Source organism: Falco biarmicus, chromosome 1 (genome assembly GCF_023638135.1).
Source record: "Falco biarmicus isolate bFalBia1 chromosome 1, bFalBia1.pri, whole genome shotgun sequence".
Lineage (NCBI taxonomy): Eukaryota > Metazoa > Chordata > Aves > Falconiformes > Falconidae > Falco > Falco biarmicus.
In genome coordinates, this window is record NC_079288.1 from 34,847,859 (window position 1) to 34,870,159 (window position 22,301).

The 22,301-nt window shown below is 53.6% G+C and overlaps 1 protein-coding gene across 2 annotated transcripts in view; it reads left to right on the forward strand.

Moving 5' to 3' along the window:
• Positions 1-22,301, forward strand: part of KSR2 (kinase suppressor of ras 2) — an 87,409-nt gene that overhangs the window by 23,102 nt on the left and 42,006 nt on the right. For both annotated transcript variants that reach the window (XM_056326477.1, XM_056326478.1), the window contains exons 5-10: positions 8,905-9,086; positions 16,970-17,039; positions 17,726-17,809; positions 20,181-20,248; positions 20,423-20,521; positions 21,802-21,920. In XM_056326477.1, the coding sequence (XP_056182452.1) occupies positions 8,905-9,086; positions 16,970-17,039; positions 17,726-17,809; positions 20,181-20,248; positions 20,423-20,521; positions 21,802-21,920 (622 nt within the window). The remainder of the gene's footprint in view (positions 1-8,904; positions 9,087-16,969; positions 17,040-17,725; positions 17,810-20,180; positions 20,249-20,422; positions 20,522-21,801; positions 21,921-22,301) is intronic.

The following is a 22,301-nucleotide window of genomic DNA, read 5'->3' on the forward strand; positions in this document are numbered from 1 at the left end:
CCATTCAATGATTTGGTGAGGGGGAAAAAAATGCCCAGAGCTGGCTCACCTGGTTGAGGTTGTGTTGTCTAGGGATGGGGAAACCCACTCATCTGGGTGCAAATGAGGAACACCCCAGGGTTGAACTGCTGTGGAAGTGGCTCTAGAAAAAGGAGACTCGGTCTCACCATCCCTGGTTGGCCATAGCTGGTGGTGCTCATCCCCCACTGCCCCGTGTGTCCCTCCAAGAAACGTAACGGTAGGAATGAAGAAAACAGAAGGGGCTTAATGAAAAACAGGTCCTGCTTCAGGATCCTGGCAATTAGCTCCTTGAGCTCCTTCCATGCAGCAACCTGTGCCTGCTCTGAGTGTTGTTCCTGCTGCCCTCCTGCAGCACCGTCTCGTCTGTGCATGAGTCCCGGGAGAGGAAAAAAACCTGTTTGGCTCGAGCTCCCTTCAAAGAATTTCCCAGCTTTATAATTTGCAGCCGCAATAAAAAGTTATGCTTTGTGCTATGAAAAGAGAATAATAGATCAGTAAGACTGGAACCTTAAAATTCAGCCATCCAGGGAGGTGGGGACAGGCACTTGGATAAATATTTAACTGTCGAGGCTTTGATATGAAGAACCTGCTTTTCCTCTGGCCGGAGGAGGAGGGGTTTGTTGCCTCTTACAGTAATGAGGAGGATAAATGTAACATCTGGTGGATATTCTCTTTCTATTTTTTTTTTAACTATCAAGCTAGTATTGCATAGAGTTTGTTCAGATCTGGGTGTATAATGAAGAAATTTCGTCTGTTCAGACAGGTTCAAATAATCCACTGGCTTTACCTGTGTGTTTGCACTGAAACCTGGAAACTCTAAAGCAGCCAGTGCCGTCCTTGCTGCACGGGGAGGGATGTGCAACAGCAGCGGGCATGGATGTTTTGTGTTTATTCTCATGCGTGAAAGGTGACCTGGTGCCTCCTGTCCTGCCTGTGATGGCTCCAGCCATGGTAGTTCTGGTCCAGACTCCCCAAGCCTGTTGGTTTGGGGATGCTTGTGCTGCTTGGCCAGGGAAGTCACCTGGATTTTTTTGGAATCCCTGAAAAGAAGAGTTGTATTTTGCCAGCCATGTGCCAACATGGGAACCTGATGGGAAGGGAGCAGAACTGTGAGCTCTTCTTGCATTCAAAAAATGTACGAGTAAATTTGTGGGGTTTCCACCTTTTTTTGCCATTGCCCATGGATGCAGCTTGCTTGGGCCAGAGGTGACTGCCTAGTGTGGATGGGCAGAGCCTCGGAGGCTACCGAGGCGTGGGGGAAGCACTTCATCTTCTCCTTCCTCTGATTTAATACAGAATATTGTGCAATTAAGCCAGTCAAAAGGCCATAAATCTTCTGGGCTGGATCCTGATCGAGGCTGTGCACTTCAAGCTAGGCAGGAGCAATCTTTAATCCCTTGCAGAGAGCTAACTAAAATACCAATGAGAGGATTTCCCGCCCCCCCCCCCCCCCCCTTCACTCTATTTCCCTTCCTTTAAAAGAAATGCTTGCCTTGAAATTTGAGTGTGGTGGAGAGGAGCGAAGCAGTGAATAAAACATAGTCTGGTGCAGTCAGCTGCAGTGTCAACTCACCTGTTTCAGCTAAATTTTAAATTTCAACCCCTTTTAATTTTTTTTTGTTACAATAATATTGGCAAGTGACAACAAATGCCTGCAGAGCAGATCGTTATTTACCCGATTTCCATCTTTTAGTTAAGAAGCGGGCATGGGGAAGTGGATGCTGCTGTGGTGCAGGGGACTGGTTGGTGTGTCCCCTTTGGGATGCTCTTTGGGATGGCTGTGGGTCAGCTGTAGCCCTGGGCAGAGCTGTACGCTGGGAGCATCACGTGGCTGACAGCCCTATGGCCACTTTTTGCATCTCTGCTCCCCGTAACATATAGGTCCCCCTGTGCCCATCCTCACTCCAACTTCTCCTGGCAAGCGCTCGCTTTCCCAGTGTATCCTGCTCTTGCAGCCTGTGAATCTCCCGGGGACATCCCAGCTGCTTCATGCTTTTGCACAGCGAAGTTCCGTGTGTCCTTGCCAGGTACCTTTGTGTTGGGGACCCTATAGTATCCATACCATCCTGGCTTACGCCACAAGCCGCTGTCAGTCCCTGCCCTCCCACCAGGCTTTGATGCACGTAGAGCCTTGCTGAGGCTGAAAGGAATGACGGGCCCTTTGTCCTGGGTGTCTGCTTGTGTTTTTCACCGCCTGTTGAAACCCTCTATTTTTTCTCCAAAGCCAGTGATAAGCGTTTGACTGATTCCACATAGCAGGCGGGGATGAGCCATTCAGGCTGGATTGACACCTAAAGGGATTTGCATTAAGCACTTCAAACTAGCTGTGCTTCCGCCCCTACCCCCCCATTTTTTTTTTTAAAACCCCCATCATCATATATTTAGCAAATTCTTGCATGAAATTATGTCCCTAATAGTTGGTGTTTACCTATCTGTGTGTGGAATTGCACCCAGCGCCTACTTTCCTGAGCATCCATGTCAGCTCGTGGCAGAAATTAGCCCTGGTGCTCCTGCAAACTCTGGTTCACAGGGCTCGAGTGAGGGATGCTGTGCCTGGTGTCCCTGCTGAGAGATGCATGGGGAAGACAAGGATAAAAATGATGGTTTTTTGGGCCATGCAGAGGGTTAGGGGATGGTGAGAGGTAACGGAGTGGAGCAGGCTGGCAGGGGATGCTCGGCAGGTCCAGCAGCAGCCGTGGGGCTCGCAAGACAGCAAGGGCAGAGAGCCGGTGATCTCAGAAAAGGTCTGGGGAGCTGAGGGCTGCATGGGGCAGGGTCTGGCCCCATCTTGCTGGCAGGGAGCCCGGCATCCCTGCAGCAAGGGCTGTTTAGTGCTTGCAGAGCCCCCGAAGCTGCCTGGCTTTGCAGCCTCCTGCAGCAGGGACGGGGCTGGGATGAGCACGGAGAGGGTATACCTGAGGCTCCTGCGGTGGCAAAAAAAGTAGTTGGGCTGTTCAAATTTTTCAAATTTGGGGATCTGCTTGGAACCTGGTGGGAAGGGAGCTCTTGTCCCTGTGGTGACACTTTTCCTGCCATCTCTGCAGATGGCAGGGGCTCGCTATAGTCACCCCAGGGTGTCTCCTAGATTTTGGAGGTTTTCAAGCCTAGAGATGGACCATGTGTTGCCCTCTGCTCCCCACAAACTCTTTAAAGCCACAATAAAAAATAACTGGTGCATAACTAGTTCCCCTCTCCCCTCATCTGCTTGTGACAGCCTCCCCTGACGTGGGCTGGAGGCTCATTTCTCTTGCTGTCCAGCTGGAGGAAAATGGTCCTTGCTGGGGACTGGGAGGTATCGCCACCATTTAAATAACCCCTCTGCCGCCCCGTGGTGTGCAGAGCTGTGCTGTGCCTTCCCTTCTGCCGCGTTTGCTTCTCCATCAGCATTTCTGTATAACCACAGGGATGTTTTAGCAGGTGCATTTGTCTTTTCACACCACCACCCCTCCCCCCCCTCCCCCCCACCCCCAGCCAAACATCTAAGAACTTGCCAGCTTCTGGAGAGGTCTGAAATGGTGCTTAGTGGGGGATTAGTGTGGCCAACCCTTCTTGAGCACTGAAGTGAGCCTGGCTTGCATTGTGTGCTGGAGTTTGCTGATTCTTCCCAATCCAGCTGGGGCTTGTTTGGCTGCGGTTCCCAGTGGTCAGGTCCAGCATGGCCCCCTCTTCTAGGAGGGGGGGTGTCTGCTGCTATGTTGCAGCTTTATCGCTATGGAAAATTGAATTAAGATGATATTCTTCCTTGCTTCTTTGAAAAATTCCCTTTTTAATTTCTGCTGTCCTCGCTGGGTTGGGGAGCATGCTAGGGGGGTGATGCTCAGCGGAGCCTGGCACAGAGGAGGGGGCTCCTCCTGCCCTGCTGGGATGGGGTGTGGGGTTCGGGAACCCCGAGCTGTGCTGGGGGATTTAGACTGGGAGAACCACGATGCATTTCCAACACATGCTTTTTCCCCACTCTGTGTGATACCGGCTTGGGTGAATGAGGGGAAAATGGAAATGTTTGCCAGAGAGGGGCAAAACTGCTCCCAGATACTGGAAGTTCAGGCAGGCAGTGGTTAGGAAGTATAGTCTCCTCTGCCCATGGGATTTATGCCCTAATCTCTGCTTACTGCCTGAAAAGTGAGGGATCTTTCACCCCTGGAGAGGAAAAAGCTTGATTTAGGAGTGGCTTAGTGCTCACAGAGGAGGAAAGGCTTTTGCAGCACGGCTGGGTTGGTGCACCCCTGGGTGCATCTCTCCTAAAGACCGGTGGCTACGTCCTGTTGCTGGGCTGGCACCGTCACTGGCCAAAGTGCATCCCTTTAAGACCCCAGAGTCCTTTGAGTTTTGCCTCTGTCGGTAGGTTATGGGGAGGGTTCTCTGGTGTATTGTCCCTGTCCTGGTGCTCCTTCTGTGGGCTGAGATGAGCATGGGTGGTGCAGAAGCATGGTCGTCTGAATGGTTGGACTCAATGATCTTTAAGGATCTTTTCCAACCTAAACGGTTCTATGAAATAACATTCCCCAAAATGCCTCCCTCGGAGCCCTCTGCAGTGTCCCCCAGAGAACACCCCAATGGGTGAGGAGATGCTTCCCACCAGGATGGTTATTGCTCTGTGGCCGTGGCTGGTCTGCGGGAGTGCTGCAGGTGTAAGGCCAAGGGGAACCATCCCAGTTTTGCTCTGGGATGTTGCAATGCAAACAGGTGGATGTAGGAGGCTGGTGAGGGGTGGGCTGTGACCCCCTCATAGCAGCAAGTCCCTTACGTGGTGCCCATGGCTGGCTCCGTCCTGCACCCCTGCCTCAAGGCCATGTAGCAAGGGTGGTATTTGACACTCTTTTTGCACAAACAGCCCCAAACGGGGCTTGGTTTGCCTGGTAGGGAGGCGTTTGATCTGTGCCCTGCCAGCAGCCTGGGTGCCTTGTCCCCACATTGGTGCTTGTGACCTCGGGGACGCTTTGGAGCGGCCAAGAGGAGGTTACGGAGCAGCGAAGGAACCATGCCACCTCTTGGGATGTCTTGGCAGCTCATTGTTTGTGATCTCTGCTGCTTGCAGGACTTGTCCTCCTCCAGATTTTGGATTATTTGCTGTTTCTACCTTCCTCCCCATTGCCTTTGCTGGAGGATGGGGCAGAGATTTGCTCCGTGGGTGCACCATCCGACGGCGCATGGTGCTGGGACAACCCGCTGCCAGTAAGGGGCAAAACCAAGGGGAAGCCAGCAAAGGGACCGCCGTGTCCTCTACAACACACCCATGTGCTTGCCTTGGCCCTGCAGCTCCTCCCGGGCTCCCCACGCATGCTGTGGGCTCCACGTATCCTGCCCTGGCTCTGCTTCCCCATGGAGGGGCAAGTTGCCACCTCAGCCTGTGCAAGCAGGACTCAGAGCCTGGGGGGGGCACTGAGCGCTCGTGCACACCCAGGGAGGTAAAGGTGCAGGTTGGCTCTTGGCCCCCCAGCACCCCAGGGACACCTCAGGGGGGTCCCTAACAGCTGGGACACCGCTGTGCCCGATATTGGGGTGCTTGTAGCACCCCTGTGGCAGGGCACGGGTGAGGATGCTCCTGCTGCAGCATCCCGCTCCTCTCCAGGATTTGGTCCCTGCTCCCCCCTATTTTGGGACAGGGAAAAGGGGTCAAGGCCATGGTGAGACAGGCAGCCAACGCTCGCAGGTCACCCAGTTAGACGACGATGTTTGTGTGTATTTATTAATTTATTTTTTTCCCCCAAAGAAACAGGGAGAGAGAAAAATATCTCTCTGTCCAAAATCACTCATCCTTCCTAATAATGAGAGCTGTCACCAGCCCTGCTTGGCGAGGAAATGATGCTCGCAGTAAATATTTGGTCTGGAACTGATTTATGGGTGGAAAAAAATGAGATTAGTGGCTAATCGCTGTGTTGCAGGAAGCGCTTTGGGCCAAGCGCTGGGGCTGAGCTAGCCGGGAGCTGGGGCTGTGCCTGCGCCGGGGGAGCTGTGCTGGGGGCTTTGGCAGCGATGCTTATGCCACTGGGTTGGGATCAAGTGGCGGTGATGGAGGGGTTGGACTGGTGCTGGGGTCCACCAAGCTTCTCCTTGGTGCTTTGCTGATTTGCTTTAAGGTCTGGGGGTTTAGGGTCAGGGGCAGCTTGGATCCCCCTGGCAGGGCACGGCATGGCAAACATCAGCCATGGGGCTGCTGGTCAATGGACCACCGTGGGCTCTGGGCCAGGAGGGGTTGTTCTGTCAGACCTGGCTGGAGGCAATCATCTGCTCCATCCCGAGCCCAGCGCACCCGCAGAAGTCATTACAGCCACCGCAAAGGCAGCAGCAGCTTTTCCTGTGCGGGGAAACAATTAGCTTATTAGAGGGCAGTTTAATTTTCGTCTGCTAAAGCGGGCTGGTGAGCACAGCACGGTCATTTCCTATCGCCTGGCAGGGCCAGATGCCCCTGGGCATTGCTGGGGCCTGGGGGCAGTGGGAGATGCGTGGCCCCGGGGTTGGGTCATCTCGCCTGGGGCTGGAGCGGGTGTCCGAGCTCAGGTGCAGCTCTGCTTGGCGGTACTGGAGCGATGGCAGCAGAGCAGGATGAGTAAGCGTGTAGGTGTTTGCAGGAAAGCAGCTGTTGGACACAAAGAGGAAAGTTTTGGGAGCGAGCAGCGCCTGGGTTTACACTCTCCTGATTCCCGCTGCAGCAGGGCTCACGGCGCTGCCCGGCATCGCCTGGCATTGCACAGCTCTGGTTTGGTTTTGGGGTCAGATGCTCTGGGTTTCCCTCCTGGGCTGGGGCAGGACAGGTTCAGCTGCTGCTGTTGCAGAGGTACTACGATTCACTTGCCTCTCTTTTGGCTCCCACATGTTTTCTTTGTCTAATTCTAACAATTGAACCATGAGTCGAAGGCAGCGGGTTGAATTAAAGGCTGTAACTCAGTTGTGCACCAATGCTGTCACCTGCAGAAAACCATCTCCAGCTGTTTGTGAGCTGTGCTGCTGGGGGGGCAGGGGGCTCCTTGATGACTGTGAGCTGTGGCACTGCCTGCTCCATGCTTGGAAGGGGATCTCTGCCCCAAATCCTCTAAATCTCCAAAAGGGCTGAGCTGCCTTTCCCAGAGACTGCTTTGGGGCCAGGCAGATGATGCTCTTCTCTACCTGGCCCTATTGCACCATGGCCAGGGTGGGAGCGGCTGAGCCAGAAAGGCTTAGTGTGCCAGAAACCTGCAGCCCAGCTCCTGTGAGCTGTTGGTGTCGGTCTGCATTGCAAATCCTTCAGATTTGTATGCTGCTTTGGGCCCATCTAAGCCACCAAAATGATAGCTGGTCCTTGTCACGGTGCAAGGCAGGTGGAAAAATAGGCTGATAAGCGAGAAGTGAGTGTCTCATTCCCCCCTGCTCTGCAGCATTTCGTTTTGGATGAACATTTCCCAGCGCTTAGGGTTGTCCGCACCACGGTCCTATGCCTTGGTGACCTGTTCCCTGGGTTTCTGCAGGGGCCACTCACAGCATTAGCCTTGGGTGACACACTACACTGCAGTCCACCCCTTGCTTGTACTCAGTTACCCTGCTTGGGCCCTAAAAGGGATGTAGGTGATACTAAGTGACATTAAAATTGGAGCAGGCGCTGAGTGCTGCAGAGTGCCAGTGATGTGGGTGCCGGTGCCTCACTCCCAGTGGGAAGGAGCCAGGACTAGTTCTGCCACGGTGCACAGAGAGCAGCATCTCTGGAGCTCAGCAGCATCTCTCGAGCTTAGCAGCACTGCAAGCGCCCAAGTTGATTTTAGGTGCTGTAGCAAGCAGTCTGAATCTGCTCGGTAATCCCTCTGTGCCTCAGTTTCCCCCATTTGAAGCAGGGCTTGTAGTAACGGCTGGTGTTTTGGCATGCAGATGAGCTCTGTGTGATGGCTGCCTTGAAGAGCAAGCCTTACCTGTGCTGGCAGCCTCTGAGCTGCTATAAAGATGAGCTGTGATGGGCACAGCAGCTCATCCAGCCCTCCTGGCCCCACAGGGGACAAGACAGTTACCTGGGGCACAAAGATGTTTTGAACATTACCACAAGCACATCTTTTAGCTATCAGTGAAATCCATGCAGGAGGGTTTGTGGTGGAAATCTCTTGGGCCAGGGCACTGAGGCGTGATGCAGCCCTGCAGAGGGCTGGTGGGCAGTAGGTGATTTTGGGGATGTGATAAGGCCAGCTTAGGATGAGGCTTTTGGATCAACCGACACTTTTCAGCCAGGTTTTGCAAGAGGAAGAACTCTCAAATGCAACATGTTCCTTAATGAAATTTGCCTTTTTTGGTGATGGGAAAGGATTGAAAGTTCTTGTAGGGAAATCATAGAATCACAGAATCATTTAGGTTGGAAAAGACCTTTAAGATCATCAGGTTCAACTGTTAACCCAGGACTGCCAAGTCCGTCACTAAACCATGTCCCTAAGCACCACATCTATGCATTTTTTAAACACAACCAGGGATGGTGACTCCACCACCTCCCTGGTCAGCCTGTGCCAATGCTTGACCACCCTTTCAAGGGAAGAAATTTTCCCTAATATCCAATCTAAACCTCCCCTAGCACAACTTGAGGCTGTTTCCTCTTGTCCTGTCACTTGTTATCTGGGAGAAGAGACCTACCTCCTCCTTTCAGGTGGTTGTAGAGATTGATAAGGTCCACCTGAGTGTCTGCGCCTCCAGGCTAAACAGCCCCAGTTCCCTCAGCTGCTCCTCATCAGACTTGTGCTCCACACCCTTCACCAACTTGGGGTGGGTCTAATTGTCACATGCACATGGGTCTGTGCATCTCCCCACATGAGCAGCCGTCCTGTGGGTGTCACCAGTCCCTTGGTACATTGCTCCCTCCTCCCCACTTGTGAGCATATCCCCCTCCAATTTCTTGCCCTTCACTTGTCTCTCCTTTTTTCTCCTTCTTCCTTCCAGAGTCAAGAAGAAGAACAAGCCCTTGAACCTCAAGATCCACAACAGTGTGGGAAGCTGTGAGAACATCCCCGCGCAGCGCTCTCCGCTCCTCTCCGAGCGCTCCCTGCGCTCCTTCTTTGTGGGGTACCCACCTTTCCTCCCCTCCACCCCTCCTGTCCACACCGAAGCCACCTTCTCAGCAAGTAAGTCCAAGCGTTTAGAGATATGTGGGTGCTTCTGGGCAAATACAAGCCGGGAAATGTGATTATATATGGCTGTATATGTACAAAACCACTGTCATATTGAATATTGATTTATGCAAACAGATACGCTCACCTATTGCAATACCAGGGGTGCAGCTGGGTGGCTGCTGTGGTTTGGAAAAGCCATGAGCCTTTCCATGCTGCCTGGGTGGTGACACCGGCTGGCTGTCACTTGAGAGTGACTTTTCCAAGGGCTCCTTTGTAAATGCAGCAGGGGTTTTACCTTCGTACAAGGAGGCTGCTTTTCAGACCTCTCCTGCTTAACAGGGTTTTGAGCTGATGCAGAGTGTTGGGTGAAGCCGGCACTGATACAGCCAGGTCTGGTGCAGACCCCACGGAGCTTGATTCCAGCAGCCAGCTCCAGTCCTGCCTGGGAGTCTGCTGGGGGCGGTTGCCCTCTTCCAGGAGATGCTGGTGGTGGGATTCAATGGCTGGATTTGGGTCAATGAGCTCACCCAGGGCATTGCTGCTGGCTGGGGAGGAACAGCCTGATCCTTGTTCCCTGGTCTTTGACCGGTGCCTTGATTAATTCTGCAGGAACCGAAGCCTTTACGAGCCAGGTGTGGCTCACTGCCTAAACAAAACACTCCCTGAAAACATGTGGCGGCTGCTGGGAGGGGTTTGCATGCCAAGAGCTGTGGCGGGGAGGGTGAGCACCCCTTGCCTCTTGTTGCTCAGCTAAAAACTTCCTTCAGCTCCCTATCTAGGCTGGTTTTCTGCCACTTCCCCCTCCCCAGGCTTTCCCCTTGTTTGCTTTCCCAAAATGCGGTCTTTCTGGTTTGTGTTGGGTTCTTCCAGTCGTGCTTACTGCTCAGCTCTTGGCTGAGGAAGGGGTTTGCAGGCAGCACCCCTCCCTGCCCATCCAGCCCCCCAGCAGGTTTTCCTCCTCCCTGTACTGCTCGCTGGGGTGCGAAGCAGCACTGGGATGGCTTTGCTGGCCGCCCTGAGTGCGGCTTTGCAGGCACTGGCTGCCTGTACGATGGGGCAACTCATTTGCCCCACTTGCATCCCCACAGCCATGCCTCTCCCAGCCCTCTGCAAGGCAAAACCATCATGATTTCTTTTTTTCTTTATTTTTTTTTTTTTTTACACCAATCGGTTTGGGATCATTGAATAATCATCGAGCTATTTCTAGCATCCTTCTGCTCCCCTTTCTTTGGCTTTGGGGACAATGGGACCTGGCAGGATTTCTGTGGGCAGGTAATGAGATGTCTAGAGATGAGATTTCTGGACATGTCCAGCTCCCTGCCTCTCCCACTGGCAAAGCCAGCAGATTTGCCTGGAGCGAGGGGTATTTTTGCATTGCTATTTCCTCCGCAGCAATGGCTGTGTTCAACTTGCAGCCCAGAACAATGGGGAGTAGCAGACCAGAAACCAAGAAATAAAACCCATTCTCAGCACCCGCCCCCGCTGTGTCTGGTTGCATTAGGTTTCCTTACGCATCAGCATTGGATTACATCCCATGGTGTGATAACCTGATGTAATGTGGCATCACAGGAACGTGATGCAATGAGAAGTGATGGGCTATCAAGTGACTAACGCTGCTCAAGAGGTGTCTCTTCTCATTTCCCTCTACCCTCCAACTTTCTTGGCTGCTGTGAATGTTTGTTTTCTGGGCTAGATGTGAGCCATGGAGAGAAAAGTTTGGTTGCACCAGCCGGTTGGTTGATCCTTGTTGAGAGGTTTTTAGCATCAGTGAAACCATTTGGCTCTTGCAGGACCCACATCTGTGTGCTCCACAACCCTTGCTCCTGGGGACTTGGGGGGAAAATTAGGTGCTACAATCCCACTAGATTGTAGTTTTTCTAGCTCTCTTGTGTTTCTGCAACATTTCCATACCAGTGGCCTTTGTCCTCAAGCTGCACCCCAGGCTTCTGCCTGTTTCTATGTTTGCCCTCTGGTTTGTGTCCCTGTAGGGAGAGTGGCTGCATCCTGCGCTCAGCAGCTGGGTGCTGAGCGTGGCGTTATAGGGAGAGAGATGGAACTTAATGGGGCTTGGTGCCAGGGTTTATTACTTGGCAGAGCCATGAGTGATGCCAAGCGGTGCAGAGGCACATTTATTTGTGGGGAGGGGAAGATATCTCTGCAGCTTTCCCCATGCCCCACATTTTGCTGTTATAGGACCTGGGTGCCTTGCCCCGGCTCTGGTCCCCTGCTCACCTCTCACTGCTGCTCTCGCTCGTCCAAAGTACCAGGGCTATGAGAAGCCCTGATCACAGTTTGGGGGTCACTCCTTGACCCATCTCCTGGGGTGCCACTATTTCTCATTGCCTTTTAAGTGCAGTGGGTTTCCTATGTGCCGCTGGATGAGCTCCATGGGGCTCACCCAGGGTGCGAGCTGGTGAATTGTGCCCACTCCACATCCCAAGGACCTCTCCATCCTCATGCATGGATGTGGTCGGGCAGCCAAGTTCTCCACAATATCCCACCCCCATGACTGTGGGTACCTAAGCCTTTATAAAACCCCAACAGAAAACTAATTCTTCCTTTTTTGTCTTGTGGGATCAGCATGGCAGCACCTGGTATGCTCTGGATTGTTGTGGAATTGCTTCCCTAAGCACTGAAACAAAAAAATGTTGCTGTTGTCAGATTGAGATGCAGAGGAGGAGCCCAGCGACCCTTGGCAAGACCCCCTTCTTCCTGGCTGTCTCTCGGTGATCGCTTTTCAACAGCCAGGGCATCTTGCTTGTGGCAGGAGCATGCTCCCATCTGAATCATCTCTGGTCCTAATCGGATGCGGGTTTGGATGCTTTTCTCTTACTTCTAATAGCCAATTAGGTAGGATAGGTATGGCTGGTGGAAAGGGATTCAAGATCATGTTCAGTGGATCAAGCCCTGCGCTGGGAATCCAGGAGCCCTAAATCCAGCCTTTCTGCTGGAAAGGACCAGGCAGGACCTGAGAGTGTGATGCTAGCGTTGAAGGTGCACGTGTCCAAGCAGTCAGTGCCATTCAGACCGTGGTCCCTCTCTGCAGGCATCCCGTCCCCAGTGCTGGGGGTGGTTTTGTGGGAAGAGACTTCTCCTTAACCCTGCCCTGGCCCAAACCACCTTCAGCAGGGGACTTCCCAAGTGGGGCATCATTTCTTTGTGACCATCAGCAGTTTTCTCCTCCCTGAACCTGCCCTGCTGCCAGTACAAGCCACGGTATGAGCACTCCATGGCCATGTTGGCAGCTTGGCTGGGAGTTCCCTGCAGCCCACATCTGGCCACAGCTGGCTACCTCGCTATCCAGCTGCTCCAGCTGGCAGTGAGGCACCAGAGGGTTTCCTACCCCAGCAGCGCTGTGCGGAGCTGAAGAATACAGCTTTGTCTGGGTAAGCCTAATTGACCCTGCAAGACTGTGAACTGGGGGTGGGTGGGTGGTGGGGAATCACAATGCAAGTATTTAAGCCAGTGAAGCGACTGAACGTGACATTTCAGCTGTATAAATGGGATTGTCACGCTGCAAAGAGGAACTGCCGGGATTATAAAGTGACTCTGTTTTCTTCCTAGAGAGATGCTCTGAGAATAGCTCTGCCTTCTTCGGCTGCTTTGCATGGTCCCCTCTGCAAGGGCTGAGGTTTCATTTCAGCTCGCTTGGATCATCCTTCCACCGGGACACCACGGGGAGGTTGCTGGGTTTGGACCTGGCTGTGATTGCGTGCAGAATATTTGCTGTGTGTGCTAGTGGAGGGGGCAGGTTGACTCCCTTTTTAACCAGAATCCTGTGTGGATTTTATATCATGGGGAGGGAAAGCTGCTGGTGCTGCTGCTCCAAGTGTTGCTGCAGGTTCCGTTGCTGCTGCAGCTGGGCTAGTTGGGAATCTCTCCCATCCTATTTTGTCCCTAAAAAGAGCCAGAGGGAGGACTGAGGTGTCTCATGGAGGGACTTTGCACCCTTGGGTGCACCCTTTGCTGCAGAGCAGCTTGCCAGTGTGCTTGGCTCCCCAGTTGGGATGATGCAGGCAGTAACCTCTGCCAGCATCCTCCATCACTGTCATGGTATGGGCCCCCCGGCTGTGATTTCTGCCTGGGGTGCAGGTGGTAGATATAAACCTGATGCTGTAACTGTCGTGGTTGTCTTCCAGGTGACTGTTGAACTGTTTCAGCAGGAGGCTGTACTCTGGTGTCTTCCCATAATCTCTCCAGGGGACTCAACCACCCTGGTGCTGGTGCTGGGGGTGTTTTGGTGGCTGCCTGGGGTAGAGGCAGATCTGTAGGACATCTACAGACAAGCACAGTCTCCTGGCCGTTCCTTGGCTTTGTGGTGATTCATCTCGGGATGCTTTCCAAGTTCACTTCTATCGATTTTATCCATCCCATTCATAATGTGAACATCACCGGATGCTGTTTGTTGTAGTAGGAGGAGGAGGGTTTGTTTATTGGGCTGTCGCTATGATGGATAACATGTTCACACCAATTCCCTGGGCATCCAGAAAGGTGCCAGGAGATGAAGAAGGGGGATATTGTGCCAAAATGTGGTCCCCATCAGTGTGGTTCAGCACGGCTGCCAGCCCCAGGTGTGGCTCTTGGTGTGTTCAGTAGGATGTGGGGGGTTGCTGAGCCCCAGGGAGGGTGGGAACCCCAAATAAATGAAACTGGGGAGCTCTGGCTGCTCTTGTCCATGCAGGAAATGCCCAGGCATTCCACCTCCCCGCTGGGGAGTGAAGGGGAGACATCCACACCGGCAGCTGAAAGGCACGGAGGAGCTGTCGGGATGGCAGCGGGGGTGAGGAGGGTGTCACGGCCAAGGCAGTATCCTGGTCCCCGTCACCTCCGAGGTGCGCGGGTGCCACTCAGGGACCAGCGGTGGCTGTCACAGCTGCCTGTCACCACTGGGGAGCCGGGCGGCAGGGCTCTTCTCCCATGTCGGCTGTCAGAGATGCACCGGAGGCGGCTGTCACCCTCTGCCCGGGCAGTTTCCCCCCTTCTCTGCTCTCCTCCTGGTGCATCTGATCCCATCAAGCACGGGCTGTTGACTCAAGGATGAGCTGTGCTGCGCGGAGCAGGAGCTGTGACCTTTGCCAGCGTGATGCTGCGGCGAAGGAAAGAGCGGAGGCTTTGGCTTACTCGGGTGGAGGGTGGCATCCCCCGGCGTTGGGTGCCCAGCTGCGGGGTTCGAGCTGCTCTGCGAGGATCGATGTGTGGGGTGGCACTGTGCAGTGTCCCCATGTTGAGGAGCAGGGTTTGGCCTTTGAGGGTCCCTCCAGGTGATGGGGAGACGGGAAAAAGGGATGGGTGCTTGGCCAGGAGGTCCCCATTGGGCTGCTCAGTGGGTACCAGCTGTGTTCTTCCCTGGGAAATTACACCCGTGCCCATTAAATGCCACCTCAGAGAAGGAGGTGGGGGGGAGAATCCTAAAACTGCCCTCACATGCTTGTGCGGGGAATTATGGCTGAGAGCTCTGATTTTCAAGCCATAAAGGAGGTTGCTGGTGATAAACGTGTAAGTAATGACTGACACCAGGGCAGGGGAGGTCCGGAGACATCAATTGCTGCGGGGCAGCTCGGGGTCGGTAGCGTGGGGCAGCGAGCTGCCAGCAGCAGGAGGATGGAGGGAGGCAGGCAGCCGGCTGTCACGCTTCAAAGCTTGTGAGGGTCAACTTATCCCGCTGCCGTGGGCTCGGCTGCAGCACCTCGGGTTGGGTACTTCTCCATCGTGGGGTCCCTATGACACAGAGCGGTCCCCCTGGGGTGGTGGGACATGCTGCTGAGGCCACAAGGCTTTTTTTTTCTTGCAATAATCTCTTAATTGTGGCAATTTGGGGGTTTTGATGACAGTATTCCTCCTGTGCCAGGGGGAGCCTGCTGCATCCGCACCTTCCCTTTTGGGCACCACCCTGATGTAATATTGCATGGGAAGAAACAGCTTTTTCTCTGGGTGGGCTTCTCACCTGCACAGGTTAAAGGGGAGAATCACCAATTCAGTTCACTTCCCCCTGCCCGTGGGGCTGTTCCCTGCGACAGTGGGGTGCCTCTCCCGCCCTTCTGCCCCACTTTGCTTGTTTTCCATCCTGCAAACAGCAGGGCTATTGTTAAATGCTGCGATCCTTCATGTATTGCTCCCTCTAATGAACATAATTAGCCGTGAATCACGTAGGTCTCCTTTTTGTTAGGAGGTTAAAATCCCTGATATGCTTTAATACATTTTTGCAGTGAGCACATTTAGAAAGTAATTAAAAGGCTCAGCCATCTTTGCCTACATCCCCTCTCCCCCTCCCCAGGATGGTGGGATTTAATTGAGGCCAGGTGAAAGTTAGTGGAAATAAATTGTGGCTGATAAAGTGGAGGTTGTAATTTAATTCTGGGAGAGGAGCTGTTCTTGCCTGGGTGTTTAGTTCACCAAGGACCGGTGTTGGGGCAGGGAGCGGGGGAGATGACTTATTTGTGTAATATGATTTACTGATGAGAAAATGACATTTAGGGAGGTGCAGTGCTCATGCGTGGAGTGGTCCCACTCTTCAGGGCTTCATCTCTGGGGCTTGTGGACGTGCCCAGGAGGTTGCAGGTATTGGGGGAGCAGGAGGGATGCTGGTCCAGGAGCCTGGGGTGAGTTGTCTCAAGGGCTGGTGAGAAGCATGGGTCAAAAATATTGGCATACTGCTGGTGTAAAACAGCCAACCTGAGGCTGGGGGCAGCAATTACCTTAATTGACTTTGTAGTCCTTAAACATCTTAATTGCCGGCTCTGCCTGAGGGGTGATGGGGATCGAGGTGGCAGAGTAAGAGAAGGAGCCGGAGCAGCTGCTGGCAGGAGATACTGGAGATGGATGTGTTTTAGGATGCTCCCAAGACTTTTAACAGCGCCTTGCACGGGAAGCAGCATGTAAATGTAACCTTCAGAAAGAGAGCGCAATTAAAACACCCTGCCGCCCGCTATATTAAAATGGGATATTAAAGCAAACAGTGGTTCTCCCCACTCTGAGGGATAATATTGAAAGCGTATTTAGTGAGGGATTTGCTGGCATACTGAGCAAACGGCTGGGCTTGCAGCTGGGGTCTGCTGCTCGGCTCGCATCATGCTGGGGCTGGTTGCTTGTGCCTGGGAAACCTCTCGAATCCCTTATTGAAAATCCAGCCTTGAATCCCTGGCACAGATCCCCTCCCTGGAGCTGAGCATCCTGCAGGGCAGGACCTCTCCTGTGGCCAGTGCAGCTGGCAGGAGGAGGAGGAGGAGGGTCTCTGCCCTTGCTGAGGCTGAAGGGGGATGTGGAATCCGAGCGCAGCACGGGCATGGCGGTGCTGCTAATTACCTGCCTACTCCAGCTGGTGCTAATGAACTTATCTCTTTTTCCTTACCCAGCCAAGGTCCCGTTACCCTTCCTCCCCCCCTTTTCCCTTAGAAGGAGAGCACTGAGCCTGCTTTTTACTTTGTTCTTCTATGTGAATATGAGTTAAATTGCCTTCCAAGTGACTGATACTTGGCTTTTTGTGCTGCCACAGCCAGAAAACATGATGATGTCTTATTAATAAATGATGCAGTTGCTGTTTTGGCTTCATTCTCCCTTTCTAGTTTGGACATCATGACGTGGCTCTGATGGCTTTGCAGTCCTGCTCTGCATGCACATGGGGTGGGTGCATTACCTTCCACCTCTCTCCCTGGCCCAAACTGGATGCTGGGGGCTGTTATGGGGGACAGGAGACCCTAATTCCCTGCAGACCCAGGCACAAAGCCAGAGGCCTCTTGCTTTCCAGAAAGGGAGCCCAGTGGGGCATCTCCAAGGGGAAATATCAGGCAAAGCCTATTTTTAGTGTACATCCTTTGCTCCCCTCCTCAAAAGCTTGAACCCTAGCTCTTTCCTTTATTCCCACCTGATGGTTTTCCCTGTCTTTCCTCTCTCTGCAGATACGCTGTCAGTGCCTCGCTGGTCCCCGCAGATCCCCCGTCGAGATCTAGGAAACTCGATAAAACACAGGTATGCCAACCCTGCCACAGCGCCGTGTGAATCCCCCCGATTCCGCGGGATGAGCATCTCCCTTTCCATCTCTGGTCTGGGATAGGAGGCTTGGGGCTGTTCCCCCTGTTTCCCGTGCTGGGCTGTGCTGTGCTGTCCTAGAAGCCCATTTAAATTCCATTTCAGTTCAGATTTGGTTTAGATAAGGCTTGAGTCGCTATCAATAAAAGCTATGTATTATCCGTGACCTTGCCAACCTCCAGCAAATTTCCTATCTCTAGATTATTGCCCTTCAATATCTACCTCAAGAAGGAAAAGGACTAGAAATAGCCTCAGTGCTGCTGTTTGGTGGGGCAGCTGCTTTTCTGACAGGCTGGAAACTTAGGTGCCCAGGGCAGGGAGGCGTTTTGGGGGCTCTGGCCACAGCCTGGGGTGGGCAAAGCTGGGGAGCTGCAGCAAGCTGGTGCCTAATCCCCATCCTGGCTGGCTTGGACCCCCTTTGGAGCAGGCTGTGCTGTTCTGTATAACCAAAGGAGGGCTCAGATTTGTGCTTTGGCATCCCTAGAAAGATGCTTTGACACCTGCAGCAGCATTTGAGGGCAGCAAGGAAAGGATAAATCGGGACTTGGGAGATGTTCCTGCAGGAGCACGAGTGGGGCAGCACCACTTCATCTCTCCCTGGCCACTCTCCTTGTTTGTCTCCACAGGTTTTCCACCAAGTACTGGATGTCTCAGACATGCACTGTCTGCGGGAAAGGAATGTTGTTCGGCTTAAAATGCAAAAACTGCAAGTACGGCACGGTGCCGGAGCTGCTTGTGTCGCTCCTTAATATTGCAAGGGGGATAACTAGGGTTTTGCTGGTAGAGGCTCAGGCATGGGGAGAGCAACCAACCTTTTACTCGCTTATCCTTGCAGGAAGCTTTAATGAGACGTGAAATTGGGTGAAGAACACCCCAAAATGGTGCTGAGGTTGGGTCTGCGTGCCAGGGATGGGAGTGGGGTCCTTGGGGAGGATGCTGCCCACCAGACCTCGGCTCTGCTCACACCAGAGCTCTGAGTCAGATCCTGCCAGCCTTGGCCTGGCTATAGATACCCACCTTATAGGGTTACACATGGAATTGTCTGCAGAGATGGGGGGATGGATGTGCTGAACCAAGAGCTGAGAGTGGCTTCAGTGAGAGTGTCACCTGCCTGTGGGGTGGCTCTGGACATCAGAGGGGTTTTGCCTGAAGCCTTGGGCTGTATCTTCTATTTTTGCAGCAGCAAAAGTCTTGGGGGCCTCTGTTTCTTGGCAACGTCGTGGCACTTGTGGAGCCAACCCATCCCAAATCTCAATTAAGCTGTGGTGCAAAGGAAAGGGGCCGTGCTGGCTGTAAAATTGGACAGGACTGGAAAAAGATAGTGAGGCAGAGGCTGGGACCACTTCTACTGCTTTAAATCCAGTGGAGCCCAGCTCTTAGACAGTATCGTGCAGCCATCAGCACTTAGTAAAGCTGCTTCTGGAGATGCAATTGCCTTTTCTAGGGATGGGTGCTGGGAATATGCCGATCATCTGCAGGTAACTGAGTTAGCTAGAGCTATGAAGTGATAACGACTGCTGTTGCTGTTGATTAAATGCTGATGAGTTAGCAAATTGGGTTTTAAATGTGGACAAGAAATGCCTGGTTGCTCTGCAGCTGGTGATGGGTTTCTGGAAGTGATATTATCAAATATATATATTTTAAAGTGGTGATTCCTATTGCATTCAATGCTCAAGCAACTGGAAGCTTTGTGCCTGCAGGCACTGCCTGCTGTGCCTGCCTGGGGCTGGTCCCTATGCGGGAGGAGGGATGCTGGGACCTGCCCCTGTGATGCTGTGGCTCCGGCTCTGTGCTGGTCCTGCTGCCTGTAGTTGCTCAGAAAAGAGCAAATAAATGCCTTGGTTGTAAAAAGTTAGGGTGAATGCAAAGAATTTAGGTTCACCAGCTTTGTCATAGCCCCTTGGCCCTGGTGCTGCTTTCCCCGGGAACAGGAGGGGAACAAGCAGGTAAAACAAACAAATAGACCCCAACCCCCCCAGGCATCAAATACCAAATTAATCTCTGCCTTTCCCTCTAGGAACAGCTTTGTAATAAAAGCTAACATGCACGGCTTCTGAACTTTCATTACGCAGCTCATTGACTTGTAGCTGCCATCTTTTTTTTCCCCATCCTTTACCCTTGGTTTTTTAAATCCTTCCTTTTTACCTTTTCCCCCACGGCTCTCCCCACTCTTCTGGGGCCACCACGGCAAAGCATGAGCTGGAGACTCGTTTCCATCTCTAATTAAGAACGAACGGGAAGGTTTTGGGGTGGGGGAGCCTGCTTATGCCTATATACATGGCCCAGGGGTGAAGCCCTCTGTAGACTTCTGCCCCAACTATGCAAAACCAGGCAAAGCTCTGCAGAATATTCAATGTAGCCGTAAATGCTCTCGTTATTTTTGTTAAATGTCCTGGTAATAAAGCTAGGAGGGGAGGGCACAATGGCAGAGATTCATCAGGAGCCAAAGCGAGCCAGGGCAGCTGCTTCCTCCCCCTCTGCTGCCCCTTAATTTAATTAAGCTTAAAGCAGCGTTGGTGCGAGATGGTTGTCGCAGGGAAGTGGCTTTCCCCTGAGCACAGGTCTCTGCTCCTTGTATTTTAGCCAAGGCTGGCGGAAGTGACAATTCTGGGCATCCTCAAGCCGGCTGGTGGGTGCCTTGCCCCCCACAGCTGGTAGAGAAAGGGGCGAGCTGGGCAGCCCCCCAGGCTCAGGAGCTCCTGCACCCCTCCACTGGGACAGATGCACCTGCCATGGCTCTCATTTGCCAAGGGCATGCATCCCCTGCGTCCTCCCAGCCGACCCACCCTGATGCTCTGGGACGTGCATACCCATACCTGCAGCCCGACAAGGTGGCTTGGGAGTCACGGGTCTTCCCAAGCGCAAGCTGCAGGACCACAGGATCCAGGAGGGCTTGCCCTGGGAGCACCCAGGGGCTGTGCACAGCCGAAATATTACATCAGGTCACCTTCCTGGGTGGAGAAAGGGTCCCTGGTCTGCAGCGATGCTCTCTGCTCCCAGCCGCATCCCTCTGGCTGTACCATGATGCTCTGCATCCCCTTTGCCCTGGCTTCTCACGCCTTTTTCTCTGTTCCCTGCTAGGCTCAAGTGCCACAACAAATGCACCAAAGAGGCCCCTCCGTGTCACCTGCTGATCATCCACCGTGGAGGTAAGGGCCTTTCTTCCCCCTTCTGCCTCCATGGATGTTGCCACCAGGTAAAACTTTCAAAAGCTCCCCGGGCGATTCGGGAGCCTGACCCTCGCTGACGGCCGGCGGGACGGAGGCTCCTGAACCGCTTGGGCGCTCTGTGAAAATTTTACCCACCGTTTTTTCCGCTTATAGGGAGACGAGCCATTCGGGGCGAGGCAGATTTGCATTGCAAACCACTTCCACCCACCCTTCCCCTGCCTCCTTTTCTTTTCAGATTCCCCACCGCACGGGGTAAGTGCAACAGGTTTTAGCCTTTTGCTACTGTTGAGAGCTTAGGGCAGATGCGTGGGACCCGAAATCTCCCGCGGCGCTGTCGGTGCATGGGTGTCCCCACAACGGGGATGCAGCCGTGCCCCTGCGGATGCTTGTGGTGCTTTCGGAGCTGCCTTATCCCGCTCTCCTCCAGGAGAGCCCGTCCTAAAATCCACAAAGGAGGGACAACTTTGCAGCAGGACAACGGGCATCGCTTCCCACCTCTTTTCTTCCAGATTTTGGCTGAGTGCTCTCTGATGGCCAGAGGACTGTTGACTGCCTAAGGGAAATGTTTCCAATTATTATTGCCTTGAATTTCAAGCTCTTAAGGCCGTTATTCTGTGTCACCAAACCCACACTCCTCAGTTCAGTCATGGGGAAATGCATTGTGCTGGTGGCACCTCGCAAGGCGAGTGGGGAATGCTGTGGCTTGGAGGGGAGCAATTTTGCAGCCTCCCCTCTGCCCTCTGTGCCCTCTCTTGTGGCAAATTTGGGTGGAAGGGGCTGAAGATTCCCCTGTCATGCTCTGAGCTGCTGCAAACCCTGACCAGGAGGCAGGGAAAGCAGTGTCCCATGCTGCTGGGGGCAGGTGAGCTCCTGGGGTGAGCAGAAATTTGAGTTTACGGCTGCGGTCTGCAATGTTGCTAAAGCCAGAGCTTCCCACTGTGTGTATTAGCACAGGAGCAGTGTGGCTTTGGGGTGGCCTCAGCATCAGTGAAATAGCCCCCCTAAAAGCTCTTAAATACATTGTCTTGCAGCCAGCCCCAGGCTGCAGGCTGGCTTTCCCACCCCCCCACCCCCCCAAAAAAACCCAATCTTCCTGCTGAGAGCGGAGCACTCTCAGCCAGCTCCTTCTCCTCTCCCTGAAAAGCTGCAGTGAGGAAGAGGATGGTGCCTCCTCCCAATGCTGGCTGCCCCCCCGGCGTGGCTGTGGCAGCTGCTGAGCCTCCCCAAACTGCAGCCTCTTGGCAGGGGCAGAAGGGTGCAGTTTGCATCCCACCACGGGGGGCTCTAAGTCCCCCACGTCCTGGGGTGGGGGTTGGCTGTAGCTGGGGTGCAGGGGGGTGCCCAAAGGCTGGCTGCATCCTGGGGCAGGAGCCGAGTGGCTGAGGTGCTGCGGGGGATTGCTTTGGAGAGTGATTCAAGAACGGTTTGCAAGTGCAGGGTGACCCCAAGTGCTCCTTCGAAGCTTTGATGTCTCCCCATCTGTCTCCCCCTCCTCTCCACTCCCTTTTCCCCTCTCTCCCTTCTTAATCCAGCAAGGTTAGTCCGGACAGAGTCGGTGCCCTGCGATATCAACAACCCTTTAAGGAAACCTCCCAGGTATTCGGACCTGCACGTCAGCCAGACGCTCCCTAAAACCAACAAACTCAACAAGGTGAGCTGCTCCGCCAGCCCTGCACACCCCTCCGCACCCACCCCCGTCAGAGGGGACCGGCCACGTGTCGCTGAAATATTAGCAGCTTTTCCTGGTTCTTCACGTGCAGCTGGTGCTCTTGCAGACAAGGGGCCAAATCCAGCGGTATTTTCAAATGCCACCTGAGCTGGGTTGCTTGAGCCACCCTGTTTGCCTCGGCTTTCCCAACGGGGATGCTCCTTGCAGGAAGAGCAGCAGCTTTCCCAGGGCATGTCCTTTAGGAGCATCAGTCCTGTTTGCTGGGTGGGAGCACGGCTCAGAGGGTAATTTCTAAAAGAAGGAATTGGAGAGCAAAAGGGGCCATGCCCTGACCTTGTGTTTGGGGCAGGAGGGGACGGGTGA